Below are 25,114 nucleotides of genomic sequence, written 5' to 3'. Positions count from 1 at the left end.
GTCAGCACCCAGAGACATTTAGGTACATATCCTTCAGACATGTTTGTGTTTGTTTTTACAAAAACAACAGCACTCTGAATCTTCCACATAATAATGCCACCATTCCACGTCAATATGCTCTCTAATGAAACCACGTAAAGACTGCTCAATCTTCCACTTTAAGCAAATCATACAACATACCTAACAAATGGTCGTTTCCTATTTTAGGCTGTTATGAACAACCTTGCAACGAAGATACTGCCTTAAAATATATTTATGTGTATTATTTGTCTGATGCTTTCCTTAAATTATTAGAAATGGAAGTACTAAGTCAAAAGACATGCGGCCCACCACCGTCCTGCTTTTTAGGTCTTTTTATTCATAGTGCCAATTTATCCTCCAAAAAGGTTATTCCAAATTACTCTCCATTTTATTTATCCATCATTCAAAAAATACTTATTTTGTGCCTAATTTGCGCTAGGCTCTATCAACACAATCATTATCAACATGACAGACACAGTTCCTGCCCTCATGGAGCTTACAACTTAAAGGAGAGACCCCACATACCTCATCACAAATTCTTCATTATAAGCAGAGTTACGTAAGCTTAGAAGGAAAAGTTCAGGGTTTTTCCAAAGATCACAGGAATTTTAGAAGAACCTGATAGAGCCTGAAGGGGCCGGAAGAGCTTCCACAGGAAGAATGGTTCTGAGTTGGACCTAAAGTTTTCTGTTGTAAATCCTGTGAAACCAGGTTGTAGAGAACCCTGGATAAAATATTCTAAGCAAAGGGAGCAACATGGACAAAGCCCCTGAGAAGGGAAGGAACATGACCAGCTTGAAAAAATGTAAGCAGCTCACTGTAGTGAGGCACAGAGAGATAGTGAAAAGAGTAAGGCAGGGCCAGACCACACAAGCCCTCCACAGCGGCAAACTCTTCCCAGCTGGTAAGGCCAACTTTCAATAGCCATGGGCCAGAACAGTCACACGGCAGTCAAAGCCTAGAGAACTAACAACTGAATAATGACACAATAAACTCTAAACCAGAAAAATGGATGTAAATCAACTTACCCTGAATAAGGAATGCACTTTCAAGCTGCTCTAGAACTTTTAAACTTACAATGTTAGGCCACGTACTTTCAAACACTATAATCAGCTAAATACATAAAATAGTTGCTGTCTAAAATATCTGCATGTCCACAGAAAGCAAAACACATAAATCCCTTGACTTTAATACGTAATATGACAAGACTAAGTCAACTAAAAAGTGTTTAAGTTTGTCAGAAAAGTTTCATATCCGTATTTTATTTAATGCAAAAAACATAAATGTTACTCAAGGTCCTAGTCTGGAGAAAAAAACTACTCCCATAATCTTTCAATGACTGTAATTAGTCAAATTCTCTTTATTCCAACTTAGATTTTCTTATAGAGATAATTTTCCACATAAATAAGAGTTAAAATCAGTGTTTTAATATTTTTTTAAATAAAAAGTTAAAAGACATCAAGTATTCCTTTTGCAGTGTTTTTATTTATCCTTGTAGATATGCAATTATCATAAGTTACAGGATATTTATTAATTGGACTATAAGAGAAACCGTACAGAAAGTTTGTACCACAAAATTATGTCCCTAAGGGATCAGGGTCCTCAGTAACAGAGAAATAAAGAAGCTCAAAAGGGTCACTGCTCAGCAACCTCTGGTAACTAAAGAGAGCAGAACACAATCTGCTATTTGTGGAAATGAGACTTCATAAAAATACCCTTCAAGTATTCCCTATTACAAAAGGGAATGCCTATTAAAATGCCATTGTTTATTCTATATAAAATATCCTTTCTAATCCCCCAAAACTTTTTTCTTTTGCTTTAAGATTAAAGGCCATATCCCTAAGATACACTTTGTGAAAATTATCTCAATACAAGATCCAAAGATTTCCATTATTTACTGTCCTTACTCAAAATCACCTGCACGTACCAGATGCAATTTTCTAAACTTCATCATTGATGAGCCTATTCCAAAGCAGAATTCTTCAGCAATACAAAAGACACAGGCTAAAATAGTCCTCACAGCTATACTTTAAAATAGATACATTCAAAATATAAATATAATAATTCTCCAGACCATTATTTTTCCTAACGACTAAACTCTAAATTAAAAGAAAAAAAAAATTGGAGGTTTTCAAACCAATGATGTGTGCAGCCCATTTGCATGACACGGTCATTTAAACTTCTCACCTGCAAAACACAATGCAATACATTATCAAAAAAGGGAGGAAAAAAACCATGAAACCCCATTATTACAAAATGAAAACCATAACCACTATAAAACATGCAGTGCCAAATATTAAGTTACACATTTTGCTGGATAATCTTTTCACTTCTCTTGATCATAAAAGTAATAGAGGATCGACTTAGAAAATTTGGAAAATATAGAAATGCCAAGAAAAAAAGAAACTCTTCTAACCCTACCATTCAAATGGAATTGTTAATATTGGGGATTTTTCTTTCAGCATTTTTTCTATTATATATAAGTAATGGATTTAAGAAATACACATGCCTACATACTTTTTCTTGAATAAAATTGGGATATTATATTTGCATTTTTACCTTTTGTTTACTTAACACATGGCATGTTGAGTATCTCTGACTTCAAAAATCCTTCTTAAACATGATTTTAACAACATTTGTTTATAGTAGAATTACTATGTGAAAAGGGAATTTGAGATGGCCAAGAATCAAGCCCCAGAAAACACAGCCTTGTTCTACCAGATTTTAACCTACTCAAAATTCATAAAACTTATAGTCAGGTGGTATATATTTACAAATAAAATTTTTTAATTATAAAAAATACAATGTCTAAAAAACTAGAAATAACAAAAGAAATAGAATCACTACTATGCTTTAGCATGCACTCATGGAAAAAATTAATTTAACTTAAACCCCACACTAGATACTTTAATCTGTTCCAAGTGAGTCAGAGAACACATAATGGCATGTTAGCACCAGGAGAAAATAAAAGATTATCTCAACTAGTTAAGAAAAAGAAAATACGAGAAAGAATGGAAGGGTGAGCCCAGCACAGGAAGTCAGGACAAAGACCTTTCCTCCAATAAATTACAAATACTGCAGGTCTCTCTCTCTCTCCTCTCGGAAGGCAAGTTAAAGCCCAATTTGTTCTTTATCCCCTTCATTTTAACCTTTGATATCCTCCCTTTAAAATTTTTCTAACACAAAGAAAAATTATGTTACAATAGTTCCAGAGATAATTGTCGGCTCTCAAAACTTAAGAAAAAGACTAATTTCTTAAATGTCTAAACCCAATATCTTGAAATAAAATGCTACTGTTTTAAGATTTTCATAATAAAAACAAATTTTCTTTCTTTCAATACTTACTCTGCATGAGAAAGTTTTATTTCTTCCCTTTGTCTTGCAGAATAATTTAGGTTCCCACCTAAAATACAAATAAGCATTGAATCTTTTCAACACAACTATCGTAAGTAAAATTCAAATATGCACATGTGTACACACACGCATACAAATGCCTTTAAGTAACAGAAGAGGCTATGGAAGGTGAGAAAGAACTAGTTTATCTCCTGGAAACTTCCCAAGGGGGAAAAAGTGTTTCTTAAGAATCATTATATGATACAAATAATCACTCCTTAATGTTAGCAGTTTTTTAAAAATTTTGGACTTATGTATTGCTCAAGGTTTTGTTCTTTGGGACACTGTATCAATATTCAATAATAGTGAAAATTAAGAGGCATTAAAGTAAATGACCTAAAATTATTTAAACAGCATATGTATTCATTCTTCTAAATACACGACAACCCTTAGGGCCAAGCCAGTTTAGAAAAATTAATAAAGGTAATATCAAAATCTTATAAATAACAAAAAAAGCAAAAATAAATGTAGTAGATATTAGCAAACGAAAAAAATCTATAATTTCTCATTCTATATTAAACACTTTCAACCTTAAAATGCAAACTGCAGCTATAAATATGTTTACTTCTCATTTTTAAAAAATATAAGACAATAACATAGGAAGGGCTTTAGGTTATTTTTTTAGAAGTCATACTAATATGACCTTCTGCTAATATAAAAAGAACATCTAAAATTTTATATTACAAAACTTAAATTGAACTGGCCAGAAAGAACATGACAATGATTTTAATATATGGGAAGGTCCAAAATACAAAATTATATGCTATAAAGTAAAATGTGTTTCATCACTATGAACAGAATGTTATTACATGAAATAAAGCCTCTCCTGGATGGAGACAATCCAGGAGCCCCACAAGATGATCAACTGTGGGCTTCCCTGGTGGCACAGAGGTTAAGAATCTGCCTGCCAATGCAGGGGACACGGGTTTGAGCCTTGGTCCAGGAAGATCCCACATGCCACGGAGCAACTATGCCCATGTGCCACAACTACTGAGCCTGCACTCTAGAGCCCGCGAGCCACAGCTACTGAGTCTGTGTGCTGCAACTACTGAAGCCCACACACCTAGAGTCCATGCTCCACAACAAGAGAAGCCACCACAATGAGAAACCCGCACACCACAACAAAGAGTAGTCCCCGCTCGCCGCAACTAGAGAAAGCCTGCATGCAGCAGCAAAGACCCAACGCAGCCAAAAATAAAATAAAATAAATTTAATTTAATTTAAAAAAAATGATGATCCACTGTGGTTTAAGAAGAAAATACCTGAACTTCTACTTACCTTGGGCACGATTCACCAAGTAGAGTAAGACCACAGATAAAAGTGAGACTGGAAATGAAAAAAACATAAGGTCCTTAAAAACATGTACTTTTTCCCAATGATTCCTATGTAATCATAATTACAAAGTAAAGCTTAGAAAATCAAATCTTTATTAACTAGCATTTAAAAATGAAAACACTCTTCACATTATTTTCCAAAAAGCACTAAGTTACACACCATTTTCTCCATGAGAAAGATATTTTTAAAACCTGAGCCCAGGGATGGCAGGGACAGAAAAAGAGAAACTGAGACCCCTCTGCCCCCAGGAGAAGGGGCCAAGCCACCCACAGATCATTTCTCTTTCCTCTCCCTTTGTAATGCTGGTAGTTCCCAGCACTTTCCCAAAACCCTGCCAGCTGCTAGACTGTTTATGTTTTTACAGAGAGCCAAATAGAAGTAATCCTTTGGGGGTTTTAGGTCTGAAAACACCATGTTCATTTTACAAATTAACCAAATATTAAAACGTGGTCATTAAACTCCCAGAAACCCAGACCAGTAAAGGCCTCAGAAAGTCAGGTACTTGGCTTTTCACTTTAACAAGTGTGGCACACTTAACTTACTTTAATACCTCAACAAAAACCTTTTTAAATGGAGTGGTGTTTGGTTTGAGAACCAAATTTATAAGGAACCGTTGACTGAGATTAAACCACACGTTGCAGCATCAAAAATAGACAAAAACACTTTCACAACCTAGTACTATGAATTCGTATATGGCCCACTATTTAAGAATATATTTTTAAAATTTGATGTGCTAATTTCTAAAATTATGAGATAATAAAATACATTCAGGCTATTATTCATAAGCAATCATCTGCAAATACCACACCTCAAGTATAGACAGTCTTTATTCCTGTAAATGAAAATGAAGTCAGATAAAATCATTACTCGGGCTTGCCATTTTAAACACAATTTACCGAAGCATGAAAGACATCTGATATGTTATGTGAACATTCTTTTTCAGATGAACACAATTGATGTGTAAGGAGAACACAGTGAAAAAATACTGATTTATTTTTGTAGTTTTCGGCAGTTTCCTAATGCTTCCTATTTTTAACCAATGAATCATTACAGGTAAAAATTAAATAACAGGACTAAGAATAAAAACAATTCGAAATAGACTAATGAATAAACAATGAGCGCTCACACCTAAGTCACACTAATGTCCACACATTCACACCAGGGACATACTCAGGACCCTTCAAATGGTTCCACTCTAAAGAGGAAGGTGTTTTTTAACAACCATAAATATTTATGAAACAGACAAGATGAGTATGGGATCTGGGTGGCCTGTTCTGTATGGCTTTTTTCACTAAGGATGTTTTTAATGTTCACTGATATTGTAACATGTATCCATACTACATTCTTTTTTCTATTATAATTAAAAATACATAACATGACATTTACCATTAAAAAAAACATAAATATTTAAAACAGACTATAGAGCAGATTCCATTCCTGCCTTTAAGAACAGGAATCTCCTGAAAAATTCCTGTGAATCTTCAGAAAACTAAAGTCACCAGCTGAGAAACTGATGCACAGGCTAAGAATCAGGCAAATCTGAATGATACATCTTAGGGATTTGGTTTAAAAAAGGGGAAAAAAGAACAATAACAACAAAAACCTAAAAGTATAAATGAGAACATCCTGCTGCATATTAAAAGAAACTAAATGTTGCCAGGTGGCGCACTTACAAGAAACACAGGCAATGAAGAAAACTTCTAAAAACAGATATCCCCAAGTATCCAATATCATGCCAGCAATGATGGAAATGACTGCCAACCCAAGATTCTGAATGGACTGCATGCTACAATTTAAGAAATTAAAAAAAAAACCAAACATTTCAATTCTAAAGTCTTCACACACAGAGTACCAATTCACTATAAATATTAGTATCTATAAACCACATACTATCAGTGTTAAGAGGGTTTTCAACCAGGAATGACCTCATTAGATTTGTTTCTTTAATCCCATGACTGTTTCCACTACTTAACTGTAGGCTCAAAGGCAAGGGAGTTTGCCTTAGCAAGTACCGTCTGAACTCAACACCTTCCTGCTGAATGAATCCAAGGGCTAAGTGAATACCAACCAGAGATGTGGTTTCCCTGTTCGGCCTTTTGTGCTAGAGATTGGAACTCAACTTCTCACTGAGAGGCCCTCAGATAAACGGGCGCTGGGATGGTCACGTCAGCAATGACCTCTCATGGGGTAGCTCATCTCCAGCTCTCTTGCTGGAGGCTCGGAGCATTTTTTTTTGCCACAATAATAATACAAATAGATTAACTGATTTTCTGGTTATTTCCAGGTTCGGAGCTGTCCCAAAAGCCTGAAGCTGACTAGATTCAGGAGATCTGGAGTTTTATAAGATAATTAAATTGACACAGCAGAGAGAGACATTATGTGATCCACAGTGCAAACACTTACAAGCCATATGCAGTTCCCAGCTGATGTTCGGGAACTACAAACGCCACCATTGGCCACAATGCACAGGCAAGCAATGAGTAGGAGAGTCCCAGGAGACACTATTGAAATCAATACGGAAAAGGGTAAAGAAGTCTTATATTTACCAAAAGGTGATTTTCTTTTGATGCAGATTAGCAAGAGTGACATAATAACTAATATATGAATATCCATGCAAATTGTGTTGCAAAATAATTAGGCTAAAAACTCATATTCAACACAAAATGGTCTTGGGCCTCTCTAACAGTATCCCTCTAGGGACAAGATACACATAACACTGTCTTAACCATTTTATATTATATGAATACATAACTGGCTGGGCCCAGGGTGCAGTCAAAGACCAAACAAGAAAATAAAGCTAATTTGCAAAATGTCTTTACCAATGTTTCAGGCAAGCTAATTTCCCAGTATTCATTAACAATTACAAATTAAGCAATCAAGGTAACATCATGCCAACAGTCCATTATCTTACTTCTGGGTCATCACCACCCAACTGGAGAGCCAAGCAGAGGACCACCAACAACGACTGCTTGATAAACATCACCTAATGCTAACTTTTTCTTCAGTTAAAGAAGAAACCTTATGATTTAAGTTAAAATAAGATCATTTATCAGATTGGGAACAATTAAAATAATGCCAACGTCTAACAATGGCAAGGATACTAAAAAACAAACACATTCATGTATTATTGGTAAAGCTATAAATGGGTAGGAAGTTATTAGAGGAGAGGTTTCACAGTGTCTATCAAAATGTTAACTGTGCAAAGCCTCTGCTCTAGCATTTCTACTTCTAGGAGTCTGTCCTAGAGAATTCTAACGAAGTGCACAAATATATATGTTCAAGATAGTCTTTTATTAACAGGTAAGAAATGCCAGCACTTTGGCCTATGGTCTTAAAAATGACATTCTGAAGAACAATTACAAAAACTTGATGAATTCATTATTACTTTTTGACCTACTAAAAGTCAAAGACAAAAGAACGCAAAATCATGGATACTGGGTTGACAGATGTTTTTGCCACCTATGATGGAATGACTTCTTTTAATGAAGTACTGAAAAATAAATGGAACTAATAAGCATTGGGCTTTTATAAGACTATTTTATTTCAAATTCTATAGCAGCATTGAGGGTACTATTATATAGGCCAAATGAAATCAAAAACATCTTATGCATTAATGATTAATATTTATATACTTTAAAAATAGCTATTCTGTAGAAACTGAAATTGTCATTGTTTTTCCCACTGTCACAAGCACTACTATCAGAAGAGCTGAGCGTTGGCTTCTGATACGTGCTGTACAGAGTCCTCCCTGAAGCCCTGAGCCCCCCAGCCGTTCGCAGCGACTTTACCATAGCAATCCAAGGGTTCCACAGAGTGAAGGCCAGCATCATGTGGGAAGCAAGAGTGGTCACCACTGCACACAGAACCCAGATGATGTTCCTTCCTGTTTTATCCACCAGAAGCCCAAATATTGGGGACATGGGAGCTGATATTACATATACAATACTGCCCAGAAAATATAAAAGATATTTAATAATATATCACAGGAAAAAAAAATTAAAAATCCACAAAGTCCTAAATCCTACAATGATTAGGTAAAGCAAACCCTAGCTCATTTAATTTAACATCCTTCTAAAATGGTCAGCAGTGAATAGAAATATAAGGATATAAACAGTGGTCCAAGACTTCTTTGGTTTTCCCTTAATGCAAAGATGGCCATTCAGGATCAAGACCCAAGACAGACTTTGTTTCACACTGTAGATGTTAGTTCACATACGTCTTTTCTGTCTCTTATAACATCGGGTTATAATTAAAGACCCACACTAAGCACACAGTAAGCACTTACAGAATTAATGGAATACCTGTTAATAGCACTCGCTGCCTGGGAGGAAAATCCAAATTTCTCTGTAAAGAAAACTCTAAAATAAAAAGAGAGAGGACAAAAAGCAGACACTTTAGAAAGAACTATTCTGTTTTTTAAAAATAAAGGCAAAATAAAACTGAATAAAAATAAGTTTAGTCAACTTTCCCTTCTTTATACTGTTTTCCCACCTTATTTGGTATCCATCTTCAAGCAACTGGCTAAAGGTTTAGTATTTACGTAAGTACTTCACCAACTAAATAAAACATATCGATACCTATTTTTTCCTCTTTTACGTGTACAGCCAACAATACACACAAATTTTCAGAAACCCAAATGTATTACTACAAGGAATTAAGATGGCTTCTTTTCCTTAAAAGCAATACTGGACGGGTTCTTTGCTAAATGATGCATAAGGTTCTTGTCTCAAACTGTAAAATGACAGCCTGAATTTAAAGGTTAGAATTACAGAGATGCATCTCAACAAACACACTCACACTCACACACTGCTCTGTTTAAGTAGCTGCCCGTGAAAACGGAGAGAAGGCAGAAGATAAAGCAAAGAAGAATCTGATTGAAGCCCTGAATTTGAGTCTGCAGAAACGCAGTCCTAACAAATGGAGATATGCCCTGTCACTACGAGCTAATGCACTGTCTCCATTCGCAATAAGAGGCTTCCTAACAAAGAAATAAAGAGGAAATAAAAAAAGAATACAAATCCAAAATCAAGCATTAAAGTAAATCGATATCATGTATCAAAAACTGTTTCAGGTATTTCTTCAAAAACCTAATACAAGTATTAAAGCAACACTAAACCTTAAGCTAAGAAAATCAGTTGTGTCCCAGGATGTAAAACAATTCCTGTGAAAATATCAACCGTAACAGAGAAGCAAAATTTATACCTTAAAAAAATTACATTTATGTGACTGAATTCTCATTATAATTTAGCCAACAAAAACGGAATGCTAGAGAAGACTCACTTCCCAAGTCCAATGAAAGGGAACACAGCAACATAATAGCCGACACAGATGATAAATACGAGCCACAGGGGGAAGGAGAAGTCCTTCACATCAGTTAACTTGATAACTTCACCTTACAGAAGAAACGGAAGATGCAGTCAGTGTAATTTTGCATTTCTAAGTCAAGATTATTTTTCTTTTATCATGTGATTAACCTTTGCAATTCAGTTAAAAAATACTTGTCTCAGTAAATCACTAGAACATAGTTTCTCGGATAAACTAAAAAGACAACAGAAAATGCAAAACCTAAGATTAGCATCTACCTTCTTTCTTTCTTCCAGAAACACTCATCACTTTGCAAATATACAAAGTACAATCAAGAATGTAAATTCTGCCAAAACCGCTTAAGGGGGAAAAAAAAAGTATCCAAAAATTTAGACAAATGGAAATAGATTAGGAAATAAAAGATTTAAATAAACTATATGCCCATATAAAATTTTTAAAAATTTTAAAGTGGAAAAAAAAGATTTAATAAACGAGTATTAAGCCTCACTGGGTTTACAACACTACATTAGGAATTTACCTCATTGTAAATTATCTCAAAAAGGCCATAATTCCTAAGAGCCTAACTTTTTCTTGCATTTAGACTAACCTGTTTTTCCTTGTTCTTTATGAAGGATTCGTTCTGCTCTCTGATCCAAGTAAGCAAGGGCCAAGGCACAGACTAGTGAAAGAATACATGTTATACCCCCTATAATAAAAAAAGAAGAGATTTTTAAAAGAGAACCAAAATGAAGGTTCCTAAAAGGTAGCACATTACATTAACAGCAAAATACTTAGCAACTTAAAGGGATGGCATCTAGACACACATATGAAAAGCCTACAATTACTAAATCAGGACAGAAGGAAAGGAAGTGCATTGGGAAGCACTCAATGAACAGCAGTCGCTATTACTATTGTATATTATTTCCCGGTATAAGGTTGGAGATTAGAGGGGAAAGACTAGAACAAACTAGTCTAGTCTTTTATAATCAGAATATAGACTGAAGAAAGCTGATGACCAGCTAGCAAATTAGTCCTAATTTCTTAATTCAGTCTAAGCACCAATTATTGATGGATGCCAGGGGGAACAAACCGCAAAAGCAAAGTCTGATTCTGTGATCACCTCATATTCCCTCTGATTCCTCCCCAAGTCTGACTCTTGCTCCTACCCTGTGGCAACCCCAAGGGCCCCAATCCTCCCACAGCACAGCCCGCTCACTCTCCTTCAGGTAACCAGCATTACTCACTAATGCTGACCTCGTATCATTAAAGTGAATCAGGATAAACAGTGAATAAAGTGTACACTTCTCAAAATTTTTAATAAAAAGAAGCTTAGTAAAGTAAATGACATCTTTAATTGGCTGACATAATATGAAAAACTGCAAAGAGTCGGTAGACGTGGGTTCTACGTCTGGCAGTAACAAGCTGATTGATCTTGGGCAAGGAATTTAACCTCTCTGGGCTTCAATTTTCCCAAGTGTAAAATCAGAGGCTTTGATCTGATGGCACAGATCTTTTCTGGCTCTGAAATTCTCTAAAATTCTCAAATTCTCCACTGTGGAGAGAACTGGAAGGAATACTGAAGAGAATCTGAAAGTAAGAAAGAGGTTATAAGTGGCAAAGGATTTAATAGGGAGGGGGAGAAAGAAGGGGTCTCTAGACACAAGTTGCCCATCTAGGATTACCTCTCACTGTCCTCCCTTTACCAGCCTGTACCAAGGAATACAGGGAATAAAAGACGGCACAGAACCTTCAACCCAGCACCCACAGGTCTCCCTAGGGCTCTGCAAGCAGCTCTCCATATCCTGTGGGGCTCAGTTAGACAAATTCACTGCTCAGAGAAGAAGCACAGGTGGTAAACCCAGAGAGCATCAAGCGCTTCTCAGTGACCCACCCAGCAACCAGCAGAACCCAGCTTTAGCCAACAGAACTTAGGGTCAGAAGGAGCCTATACAGTTTTAGTCCAACACCCACAGTTTTACAGAGAAGAAAACAGTTTTACAGAGAAGAGACACAGAGGTTAACTTCCTGTCCAAAATGAGCCAGGACCAGAACCTAGACTCCCAGCTCCCAACCTGGTGGATTTCCCATCACATCCTATCACCTCTGACTTCTATAAAATCTAAGCTCCATAAGCGCATGAAATGAATTTGATCAAAAGGAAACAATTCTCCCTTCTGCTACAGACTATTAATGAACACCTTAGAGGTACAAACTCCCTGACTGTTTTCAGAGTTCTCACATACACTCTCATTTGCTCATCACAACAAAACCGAAGCACAGGGACTTCCCTGGTGGTCCAGTGGTTAAGAATCCACTTTCCAATGCAAGGGACTCAGGTTCAATCCCTGGCAGGGCAACTAAGCCCGTGCGCGCAACTACCGAGCCCGTGCGTCACAACTAAAGAGCCCACACGCTCTGGAGCCCACATGCCACAACTACAGAGCCCATGCGCTCTGGAACCCACGTGCCATGACTAGAGAGCCCATGTGCCACAATTACTGAGCTTGCACGCTCTGGAGCCCACCACAACTAGAGAGAAGCCCACGTACCACAACTAAGACCCGATGCAGCCAAGAATAAAATAAATAAATATTTTAAAAAATCTATCCTTATTTACAAAAAAAAAAAAAACCTGAACACATGTGGTGGTACAAGATCGTTATTTTAAGAGAGTGGAAATAAAAATACAAATGGGGTGAATGATTGCCAATATGTTCACTGTGTCTAATTAGGTCCAAGAACTAGTGAACTGTACAGGCAAAACTATAACCAAGTGGTCTAAGCCCAATTCCTGTGTTCTTTCCTCCCTGTCACACCATTTCCTATGACAAGCTTTCAGGACAGATAAAAGGTGGGACTTCAGGATTCACTAACCAATAATAAGTGTGACCCCAAGCGTTGTGTGACCAGCAGAACCCAACGAAGCTTCAACCTTAGAATACAGCCATCCCATGAGGTTCATGTTTACTGTACTTCCCTGAAAGAAAAGGAAAAAAAAAAAATCAACATAATTTTCATTTCTATCTGTCTTGCTCAGAAAAAAAGGATGTCAGTTAGCTTAGAGAAATAAGTATAATAGGGTTCAGATTAAACAACAGATAATTTTTTTAAAAAAACACTACAAGGAAAGAGCTAACAACCTAGGATAAAGCCACAGATAAGATTACCACACAAAAATGCCAATTTATAGAAAATGCTAGCATTCAAAACAGCACAGTACATCTAGATCTTCCTAGTAGCCTAAACAAAAATGAAACACAAGTTATAAAGTTCACAGGGTACCCAAGACAAAAATAAACTTTGGCTCATAAAAAGCACAGCTTTTCCTGATCCTGACATCTGAAAAAAAAATTCATCCTCTGATCATCCTTTAGAAGACAGTAATAGTACTACTCTCATTCATTTATTCTTTCATTTAGCAGTTATTGAACCCTGATTACATGCCTGTCACTGTTCTAGTTACCGGGAATAAAATAACAGAAAAATTTCCAGCTCTCATAGAGAGCAACCCCATTTTAGTGGGGTAGAAAAGGTAAAATATACAGTATATGAAACAGCAATGAGTGCTTCTAAAAAATAAGGAAAAAAGATAAAGCATAGGGGCTTCCCTGGTGGCACAGTGGTTGAGAGTCTGCCTGCCGATGCAGGGGACACGGGTTCGTGCCCCGGTCCGGGAAGATCCCACATGCCGCGGAGCAGCTGGGTGCGTGAGCCATGGCCACTGAGCCTGCGCGTCCGCAGCCTGTGCTCCGCGGCGGGAGAGGCCACAACAGTGAGAGGCCCCCATACCGCAAAAAATAAATAAATAAAAATAAAGCATAGAAGGAGAATAAAAAGGGGTAGAGACCTTGCTGAGAATGTGACTCTGGGTTAAGAACCTGAAGGAAGCTGGGAGGCTACCTGGAAGAACAGCACAGCACTCCAGGCAGAAGGAATACCCAGGGCACAGGCCCCGAGAGGGAGGTTGCCCGGCGTGCTCAAGGCAAGGAGCGTAGAGACTAGAACAGTGTCAATGAAGAAGGGAGAGGATGAGACGAGGTCCCCAGAGAGGAACTGATGGGAAAGCGAGCTATTGGTAATAAGAACTTCTGGCTTTTACTCTGCGTGAGATGGGAAGCCATTGGGGTTCTGAGCAGAGAAGTGGCACAATCCCTTACATTTTAAGAGACTCACTCTGGCTGCTATATCCAAAGCAGACTGTAAGTGAGGACGGTGCAGAAGCAAGGACATCGGCTCGGGGCGGCTGCAATAATGCAGAACAGAAACGATAGGTCTTGGACTGGGGAGACTGGCAGTGGGCACAGTGGGAAGTGGTCGGAATACAGACATATTCCGGTGGTAGAGCTAACAGGATTTGCCAATGGAAAATAAGTGGAGAGTGTGGGGTTAGGGATGGGGGTAAGGAGTGGTTCAGGGTGACATCAAAGTTTTTGCCTGAGCACCTGGAAGAATAGAGTTGCTCATAACTGAAGATGAGAAAACTTCAGCATGAGCTGGTTTGGAGGACAGTAGGTGAAACATTAAGAGCTGGGCTTTGGCTGTGTTGAGTTTGATATGCCTACTAGACATCCAAGTGGAAATGTCAAGAAGGAAGCTGCAAATACGGGTGTGGAATTCAGCGGAAAGGCCTGGACGATATAACTTCAGGAGCAAAGACACGCTATTTAAAACTTCAAAACTAGGTAAGATTACCAAGGAAGTGAGCGTCAAAAGAAATGAGAGGGTGTCCAACGACCAAACCCACATTTACAGGTTGAGAAGACTGAGGTGGAACCAGCAAAAGAGGCGGAAGGAGCAGACAGAAGGGCAAGAGGAAAACTATGAGACTGTGGAGTCCTAGAACCCAAGAGAAGAAATCAAGGAAAGGGGAGTGTCAACTGTGCTGACGCTACTGCTAAGGAGACTGAGAAATAAACATGTCGTCGACCACGTTCCCACAGCAAATACAGCAGCAAATCGCACGTGGCGACTTCTCACAAAACGTTAGCCAGTGGCATTATTCAGACGCTCATCTGAATAAGGTATAAACGGAGACCTGCTGGAAACATTCCTCAACATCAGCAAAAATACAAGCCCCTCAAAGACATATCGTCTCAATAACCCTTTAATTCTAAAATGCCTAACATGACCTGGCTTAGCAAGTACTCAATAAATATTTGTTGAAATAAGGAGTTTTTAAAAGTAACAAATGACAGAGGAAAATCAAAAGTGTGCTGGACTTCCAACCTCAGCTAAGACAGGAATAATAAGAAAAGTGCAAAGTCCACTGCCTGAATGATAACAGTCCAAGGGTCTAAAATCAGACAAACTCACAGTTCGGCCGACAAAAAAATCACGGCGAGGTAAAGCCGAAACCTCTATGATCATTCTGAGTATGTGCAGGGCCAAGAGAAGCACAAAAAAGCCTGAACCTCCATCTACCCCAGCAACTCTGTAATGGAGTCCTTTGGTCTCCTGCGTGCATCTCACAAGGACCCTCAATACACCAACCAGATCAGAGCCGAGCCACCCTGGCTGACGGAGAGGTGGCTGCCTGAGATCTGGCTCCTGCCACCTCCTCCTCAGGCCCCCCCACCATTCCCATAACCTCCACCCCGCATCCTAGAAGCCCCTGAGATTCCGTTCTAGAAACTTAGGGCTCCTGGGGATGCAGGTGAATGGATTATAACTAGTTTGTGACCACACAGAAAAGAACGTGAAGACCATTAGTAACCACAATGGCGTCACTGAGAATGAGTCTTGCTCAACTGCTCCTATTTCCTTCTTTTAGAAGTTATTAGACGATGAGATCCACCAGCTGCCACAGACATGTCTTGACTTGCACAAGATACATAAGGAAGTACCAGGAATGTCCTTGTGGATAAAATTTAGAAAATGTGGAAAACCACACTAGTTATCAAAGATTTACAAATTAAAATAATGTTTAGGTGTTTCCTATCAAATTGATAAAATGCCTTTTTTTTTTTTTTTTTTTTTTTTTTTTTTTTTTTTTTGCGGTACGCGGGCCTCTCACTGTTGTGGCCTCTCCCGTTGCAGAGCACAGTCTCCAGACACGCAGGCCCAGCCACTCCACGACATGTGGGATCTTCCCGGACCGGGGCACGAACCCGTGTCCCCTGCATCGGCAGGCGGACTCTCAACCACTGCGCCACCAAGGAAGCCCAAAATGACTTTTTTAAAGTACTATCAAAGTTACAATAAAAAGGATCCTCTCATATCTCACAGATGGAGATGTAAACATCTCTGAGAGGAAAAAGTGGAAATATGTCTCAACAGTCTTAAAAAACCCTAACAAACCCTCTGACTCAGTGATAATTCCATTCCTAGCAAGCTAGCCTCAGGAAATAATCAGAGATGCAGACAAGTTTTGGAGTGTTGCACAACAGCTCTATTTATAATACTGGAAAATTAGAAAGAGCCTACATGTACAACAATATAGAAATGTTATATATGTATGACATATGTATGTGTTATATATTTCATAAGATGAAATATTACATTAAAAATATTTCATTTGTACTGGGTTTTTTTGTATTGGATTTCTTCCCTCGAGACTATGTTCCAAGCATTTTCATGCCATTTACAGTCTTTAAAATCTTGATTTTTAATGGCAAGGATCTTTTTAAAAACCTCTATTCACAGGAGCTCATGAAGGAAAAAACCTAACAGGGTTTGGGATGGCCAAAACACCTTCCAGGTTGCATTTATCATAGCATAATGTTGTTCCCCTGGGTACCCTCTACCAGATCCCCTATCATGAAACACCACGATCACTTCCAGGTTCCAAATGCTGCTGAGGAGTACTGACCACCTGTGATGAAGTCCAGAGAGGCAGGAGCGCCACGGTCAGGGAGCTGAAACCCATGCCACATGGCTTAGACAAGCACAGGAAATGAGCATGTCTGACCAAGACCTTCAGAGTTGTCTTCATAAGCAAAGTGCTGCTGCACAGCAGAGAAAATAAACACTCACTAGAGGGCAAAAGTTGGAACAATCACTAAAAGCTACTTGTACAGGCAGATCTCATCTCTATGGGAGACTGAGCTTCACAGAGTTAATTGTAGTAGATGAGCTGTCCCATCACACAGCGAGCTTCTAATCACTAGAAATGTGCGAGCAGAACCTGGATGACCATATGTAAAGACTTTCATTGCAGGAACGCCGAAAATGGGTAAAGAAATTAGACAACAAAATCTATACGATCCATCCCAATGCTCAGGTTCTCTGAACTAACAAATGCTCAATTCGCCATTTTAGACTGTTTCCTAAGTGAAATAAGGTTAGAAATGCCTTAATTAAAGTCAGGTAAATGGGGGCTTCCCCGGTGGCACAGTGGTTGAGAATCTGCCTGCCAATGCTGGAGACTCGGGTTCAAGCCCTGGTCCGGGAAGATCCCACATGCTGCGGAGCGACTGGGCCCGTGAGCCATGGACGCTGAGCCTGAGCATCTGGAGCCTGTGCTCCCCAACAAGGGAGGCCGCGATAGTGAGAGGCCCACGCGCTACAATGAAGAGTGGCGCCTGCTTGCCACAACTAGAGAAAGCCCTCGCACAGAAATGAAGACCCAACACAGCCAAAAATAAATAAATAAATATTTTTTTTGAAAAAAAAAAGGTCAGGTAAATGGTATACTATGGTCTAGAAAAATATATAAAAGATCAATACCTAACTTATACACAAACACATTTCATCCTGTAATCTTTAAGAGATAACTACAACATTCAATCTTTTGCTTCCCATTTGGCTTCATTATCTGTGTCATACTTACAATTCTAGCCATGCTAAGCTGGAGTCCAAACACCAAGTTTAATTCTTTGCCTTTAAACCAACTCACAGCATATGTATTCTGGGCAACTGCTAAGGACTCCCCACCAATCCTAGAATAAGAAGAGAAAAGTCACAGTTTTTAAAGAAATACCCCAGTTAACAAAGCAGCAGGTGTAAAATTTTGACACCCCTCCCGTCAAGAGGTAGGGTCTATGTCCCGTCCCTTGAATCTAAGTGGGCCTGTGACTGCTTCAACCAGTAGAATGTGGTGGAGGCAGGGTTGTGTGATCCCAAGGCTGGGTTATAAAAGGTGAGATCTGCCTTTCCATTCAAACATTCACACTTAGAACCCTGAGCCACCTTGTAAGAAGTCCAACTACCCTGAGTTCGCCACACTATGCGAAAGCCAAGAGAGGCCCTGTTTAGGTGCTCCAGCCAGCAGTGCCAGCCTTCAGGTCATCCCAGCTCAGGCTCCAGACATCAGGTGCACAGACACACTGTGCACGCTGTACCCCGTCCAAATTCCTGACCCACAAAGCCCACAATGTGAGGGTTGTTTTATACTAAGTGTGGGTAATTTAATACACTGCAATGACAACCACAACCAGCAATAAAAGGAGTTTGAGCTACCACATCACCATCTATGCTATATAAAATGCTCACGTGGGGAGAGCGGTCCGTACTTGTGAAAACACAAAAATTCACACTTTTCAGGCCAGTACCTTCCATATTCGACATTCTCCTACTTCCCAGATTTTAACTTTCCTTCTGTAAGTTCTACACATTGACCTTTACGTAGGAGCTTCCTCTCCCCTGCATCCTAACACCGAGTCCTCCTCATCACTGTCCGCGTCCAAAAATATCTCCCCTCTTCTACTAATCCAGATCCTATACTGATGTCAAGGCCCACTTCATCCACGAGGCCATTTCTGACCACACTTCCATCTCTGAATCCCTTTCATATGCTTATATACATTTTTTTTCCTTCTCTCTCACGTAGAGCACTTTTGGGGGGGTGTCACCTATGTCTACATGTCGTTGGTACCTGTAAAAAGCATGAGTAAGTTATGTCATCTGCATCGCTCTGGGCAGGAAGCCCAAGGCTGAACTCAGAATGGGCTTACTGAATAGACACTGAAATTCATTAAGAGCAGTTAGTCTTCTGGTAATTTACTCCTCCAAGCCTCTTCGACACGGTTCAAAAGGACCTACACATACCCGCTAAGAAGCAGCAAAATGTCCATTAATCACCAACCTAGAAAATGATGGTCTATGCTTTTCTAAATGAGGTTTAAATCACAGTCTTCAATACTACAGAAAAGCAAAACACTTAAGAAAAATATCATTTCTGGAGAACTATTTAATATTCAAACCCTACACAGAGTTAACTATGACCCCTCAAAATTGTTGCTTACTTTAAGGGAAAATTAAGACAACCATTGAGCTAGATTTCAAGGATTTGAAGTAATTCTCCAGAAGATATAATAATATATTTTTTGTAAATCTTTAATAAATTGACAGATGAACACTAAAACAGTAATATGTCGGGATAAGTGAAATGATGCATAACTTACCCAAACACAAACCTTCCAAATTCCATCAGCCAAAAAGCACGAAATATTCCACCCAGAGCAAAAACAACCTGTAATGTAGAATATAACGTAAGAAGAAAGAAAAAGTAAGTTCAAGGAATCTAAGAGAAATAAGTGACTTATGATGAAACACAACCTCTACAATGATTTTAATATTCCTTCTTAGTAAATCTGTGAAATTTAGGTATCAAGGTTCATCTGTCTCAAGGCTTAAAATGCATTACTATGCATTACTTTACACGGGCATTTGTGAGCCCTGCTTAATTAAGTCAGGCATTCACTAAACACATCTTTGCTGGTGGAATGAGACAAGAATTCAAGAGTCACTGTCACAATGAATCAATGATCGTTTTGTCTTTTCTTACCTGTCCAACGCAAACAAAGCAACTAAAAATAATGGTGCCCCATCTGTTAGAGAAAGAGAGAGAATGAAGGAAGAGTATATCACCAAGTCCTTCTTGGGTTTCGCTGACCCCTCTGCATTCCCTCCAGAGAAAGGGGTTGGCCTCTGAAGTCAGCAGCCTTCCTAGGCTGCATGGTGACCTACAGAAGTCTTGATTCCAGAGGCTTTAGTGATGGCATATGCTTGTTTAAGCCATTATCATATCTTAAACACAACATATTAAATAATCTTCAAGAAGTTCCCAGGGTTCCCATTTAAAAATGGACATTCTTTATAAAATTTTTATTGAGTTTAGGATTGACTCCAGGGAATCCTAGATTAAGTAATTTTAAGTGGTTGTAATTCTTGATAACTAAAAACTATCTTTAAAAGGAAAAATAGCAACCATGCTAATACACTTATAAATCTGCCTTCTCTAGTATCCCACACTCTGAATAGCTCATTAATGTTTCCCCAGAGTAATAAAATACCAGTACCAGGAGAGTTCTTAAAGATCATATTAGAAAACCATTCTTCTGAAACTCAAATCCCTCCAAAGATCCTTGTGAAATGGTCATACCAGAGTCTCCTGAATGTTCTCTAGCGCTGGAAAACTGACTGTGGTCCCAAGGCACCTCACAGCCCCACCTGTCACCCTGATCAAGCAAAGTTTCCATCATACTAAGTGGAATCTGGCTCCCTGAATTTCAAACTTATTCTACCCCTTTAGACCAAGCAAATTAAATTTAAGTCCTCCTTTATACACTCTTCAAAATGTTTAAAAGTTAGTCCCCAAATTTAAACACTTATAGTTTCTTCAACTCTTTTCCACCAAACATGGTTGGAAAACCCCTCATCAGTTTGCCCTCTGCCTTCCGAAAATATTCCCAGACTACATCCCTCCTAAAGTCTCCACTAACAGCACACACACAACCAATCATTAGGATGAAAACTGACAGAGCTTATAATGTATGCCTTCCTCAGCTAAGAGGAGTGGTCACAAAAAGTTTGATGCCTAAAGAAAGGCAAAAGAGAAAATCTCATTAGGGCTGGGAGAGGTAAACACTAACTACGTGTCAAATACTGTCCTTCCATCTCTCTCAATCCTCATAACCACCTTGCGAGGCAGGAATTACTATCCGTATTTTACCAATGAGGAAACTGAAGATCAGGAAGCTAGGAACAGCTCAAAAGAGCTAGGAAGTTGAGCAAGTGACAGCAAAAGGATTCAGACCCTGGTCTGCTGATTCCAAGTGAGGGCATAATTTACCTTTAGATAACTGAGCTACCATATTCCCTGAGCAGCATTTACCTTAACTGAAATACCAACCAAGTTTCGAAAACCAATTCCAGGGGCTTCCCTGGTGGTGCAGTGGTTAAGAATCCACCTGCGAATGCAGGGAACATGGGTTTGATCCATGGTCGGGGAAGATCCCACATGCCATGGAGCAACTAAGCCCATGCGCCACAACTACTGAAGCCCACGTGCCTAGAGCCCATGCTCAGCAACAAGAGAAGCCACCACAATGAGAAGCCCACACACCACAACGAAGAGTAGCCCCTGCTCGCCACAACTAGAAAGCCCACGCAGCAACAAAGACCCAACGCAGCCAAAAATAAATAAATTTATTTTTTTAAAAAATTCTGTAGATATAAAAATCACACACACACAAAAACTAATGCAGATTATCACAGTCAATACATAAGTTTATTCAGTTCTTTCCAGAAATACTTAATCTAGTTCTGTGTTTTCTTAATAATCGTATTTACCCATAAGTGAGATTTTTCCCAAGCTTACCGGATTCCAAATACGCGGTCTACCAAAAAGCCACCAAAGAAACACAAAACTACATTGGGCCAAGAATACCAGGCATACAGCAGCATGAATTTCGTGGTATTCACCTGCATATCCTATACGGAAAGAAAACAAAACTATTTTTTTCCAGTTAAGTTTAGCAACTAACAAATCAAAACATTCTTTCTGGAAGGGCAGGCGTTTCTTAATCATTTGCAGTTGCTAAGTGCTTTGAGACTCTCATGACATCTATGGCCGCTACCCCAGAAAAATGGTCACACCGAGGAACTTCCTGAGTGTGCAGTCATTTCAGAGGCTTCATGGAGTTCAGGATCAATCAGCTCTTCCACTACTGGGACCACTTCTGTCTGCATCTGCCTGTATCTTCTACATTTTATTCACCATGTACAACCTGCTGTGGGGTTCTATACCCACATGAAAAAGGGCCATCTTAGCTTATCCCTTCCCTCCCCTCCACTAATTCCTATCTTCCTTCCCTTTCATTCTAGAATGTGAAGGGCCAATCTATGTATTTCTTCCTATCCAAAGGTGAAAAAACTTACAAAGGAAAAAAAATATCTAAATACACAAGAAACTGTAAATATCAAATATATTTTTATAAAGCCAGACTAAAAATACTGACACGGACAATCCTCTGGAATCAGTAGCCGCATTTTAAAAATGAAATAACAACAAAAACATATTTAAGAAAGCAAAATGCTATCGTACCAAATCATTTGTCATTCCAATGATTACACAATGAGAGAAGTGCAAACAAAAAACTGCCAAAATACTGTTTGGCAATACTGTGGAAATAGCAATTACTCATCTAAGATGTGAAACGATATCAAGTCACAAGTACTATGAATGAATTTTTTGTGGCCATTCATTCCAGCTCAAGAATACTCCTTGCCCACACAAATTTGGTGACAATGGATATTAAAATGGATTCATTAGACAATGTTTCAGAGCGGGCAACCTGAGAGCTGATGATGCCTCAACAGTATACCTGTTCCAGAGCCAACAAAAGAAACAAGGGTGAAAAGTCAACTTACCCGTTTAACCTGAGTCTGAAGGGCAGCAGGGTTATCATAGCAAAAATAGCTGCCTAGAAAAAGGAAAAGCAATTTTCTTTTAAGTAGTAATACTTTCCATATAAAAGTTTCAAGCTGCAATTACTACTCAAATGCTGATTTTAAACGTCTATACTAGGGGTTCGAAGACTGACACTGGAACCTTTTGTAGACCACTTCCTTGTCCACCAATATTCTCTAAATTGCAGCCAGATAATCCACAGAAAACATGCCAAGTTATTTACAAATTATGAGCCTGCATACACAGCAAATACTGGGAACCTGGATTAAGAAGTTAATCAACAACTAATTGTTCTTCCACCTTACTTTCATCATGTTTTGTATGTCTATTGTTTTATTAGCACCTTCACGAAACAGTTGTATTTTCCTTAAAGCTACCAAAACACACATACACTAAAAATTTCAAAAACATCCTCAGCAGTTTCCTAGTAATGTTACCTAAAGCCACCACTTATCTTGAGAGCAGAGGAATGGAGTTTAACTATTCTGACTAAACCTGTTTTTAAAACAAGAACTCTTAATTCTACAAACAGCATACCCAAGATCAAATAATTTAGCAAATACAGTGCCAGGAATGAACAAAAATAAAACAAGAATTCTAAAGGGTTAAATTAAAACATAATAATAACGTCTTTGGGAGGGTAAGAAAGAGAAGTGGAGAGAGGTTGGACATTCATGCACTGAGAGTTATTTTTACAGTAATAAAATCGACAGATTTTTTTATAGGCACAGGATAATGCTGCCTCCATTTCTCCACGAACTCTGTCTAGAAGTATACATTAGAAGCCACCAGTTCAAAAGAAAGAAAACTGTCATTAGAAAGGTATGACTCTGGCTTCTGAAACCCATCCAAGTAACCATAATTTACTAAAAATAAATTGCTTAAGTACGTGGTATTTTAAGTGTTTCTGTTGTTCTTGTTTTTTGTTCCTCAACTCAGCAATTAATGATTCCTGTTTTAATCACTGTCAGGGATACCAATCTCAGGCTTTAAAGCTAATGAATGGGCACCATCTTTCCACAGTGAGAAGAGGCGGAACAAAAAGAGATGCAAAGAAACTAAAGCCCAAAGCATCCTGCGTGCCTACTTATATATTCCAGCAGTAACATAAAGTAATCCACCATCATGTTCCTAAATCTGTTGATTCCACCAATTCCAGCCAGCCCATGAAAAACACATTACTACTTTCATACCAAACTGATATTGACATTAGAATGTTGCTGGATAAATTAGTTGCTGGAATATAATAGACAGATATTTTAAAGATTATCTCCAGAAACTGCTTTCAGAGTCACCAAATTTCATGACTGAAATCAAACACCACAAGTCCAATCCAGGTATAACTGCTTCACATTGGCAGAGCGGGAGTACAAGTACACATCTACTCACTGAAGCTATCAAGACACACTCATACGTTTTACCAAAGAGGGTGAGAAACATATAAATAACTGCCAACGAATTATTCAATCGAAAATTTTAAAGTATGTGTGGGGTTTCTTTGGGGGGAGGGGGCCAGTTAAATCTTTCTGAATTCCTTCTGAACAAAGTGTCATGAGAGGGTTACCAAGGGGGGAAGCGGGGAGTGGGACGAACTGGGAGATTGGGATTGACACATATACACTACTATGAATAAAAGAGATAACTAATGAGAACCTACATTATAGCACAGGGAACTCTACTCAATGATCTGTCGTGACCTAAATGGGAAGGAAATCTTAAAAAGAGTGGATATATGCATACATATAACTGATTCACTTCTCTGTATGGCAGAAACGAATACAACATTATAAAGCAACTACACTCCAATAATTTTTTTTTTTTTAAAAGGATTAAAAATAGTGTCATGAGAGGAACCCTGACGATCTAGGAATTTCTTCGTATCCGTGGCCCCACGGCCCAAGCTACTAGCCTTTGGGACTTCTTGGAAGCAAAGGAGTGGGACGAAACTCGCCCAGCTCAGTCCCCTGACCCCCACCTTCGGGACGCTGAATAGCTAGCAATGTCCACAGGCTTGGATGGGGTCGCGAAAGTTAAAGAAGGGAAGCCCAGGAGCTGAAGCAAGAAGCTTCCCTGAGGCCGCGTGGCACCTAGGAGCTCAGTGCAGCTCCGAAAGAAAGCCGGGAATTCCTTCTTATCAACCCCACCCCACCAGGCCAGCCGGCTCACCGAAACCAAGGAAGCACATCAGCAACAGCACCAAAAGCCGGTGCGCCAGGCGACTGGGGTCGCAGAGGGCCGGCAGCGCCCCGGGGGCAGGGGGTGTAACGGGGGCGCCTCTGCCGGCCTCGTCGGGGCCGTCGGGCAGCAGCGCCCTCACTTCCTCCTCCTCCTCCATCGGGCTAACGGGAGACCGAGAGACGACAGCGACTGCAACTCCGGGAGGAAGCCGCTGCCAGAGCCCAGCGAAAACAGTGCTCACGTGACCGCAGT

General features: G+C 39.1%; 1 protein-coding gene across 6 annotated transcripts; it reads right to left on the bottom strand.

The window, feature by feature from the left end:
- Positions 1–1,426: 1,426 nt before the first annotated feature.
- MFSD1 (major facilitator superfamily domain containing 1) lies at positions 1,427–25,114 on the bottom strand. 6 transcript variants are annotated; one of them, XM_032631021.1, is made up of 16 exons: positions 24,851–25,107; positions 22,645–22,697; positions 21,593–21,705; positions 19,778–19,820; positions 19,395–19,462; positions 17,822–17,930; positions 12,928–13,030; positions 10,661–10,759; positions 10,030–10,141; positions 9,051–9,107; positions 8,538–8,694; positions 7,153–7,250; positions 6,423–6,535; positions 4,693–4,740; positions 3,367–3,424; positions 1,427–2,208 (listed from the first exon to the last, which is right to left on the bottom strand). In XM_032631021.1, exons 1-16 carry the CDS (start codon positions 25,017–25,019, stop codon positions 2,205–2,207), a joined length of 1,404 nt encoding a protein of 467 aa, XP_032486912.1. In that variant the 5' UTR covers positions 25,020–25,107; the 3' UTR covers positions 1,427–2,204. The 6 variants fall into 6 exon arrangements, with proteins under 6 accessions (XP_032486912.1, XP_032486911.1, XP_032486913.1 ...); XM_032631020.1 differs by having other exon boundaries at positions 1,487–2,208; positions 8,538–8,632; XM_032631022.1 differs by lacking the exon at positions 6,423–6,535 and having other exon boundaries at positions 1,487–2,208.

The sequence above is a fragment of the Phocoena sinus genome, chromosome 4, assembly GCF_008692025.1.
Source record: "Phocoena sinus isolate mPhoSin1 chromosome 4, mPhoSin1.pri, whole genome shotgun sequence".
Lineage (NCBI taxonomy): Eukaryota > Metazoa > Chordata > Mammalia > Artiodactyla > Phocoenidae > Phocoena > Phocoena sinus.
This window is presented reverse-complemented; position numbering and strand designations above follow the sequence as displayed.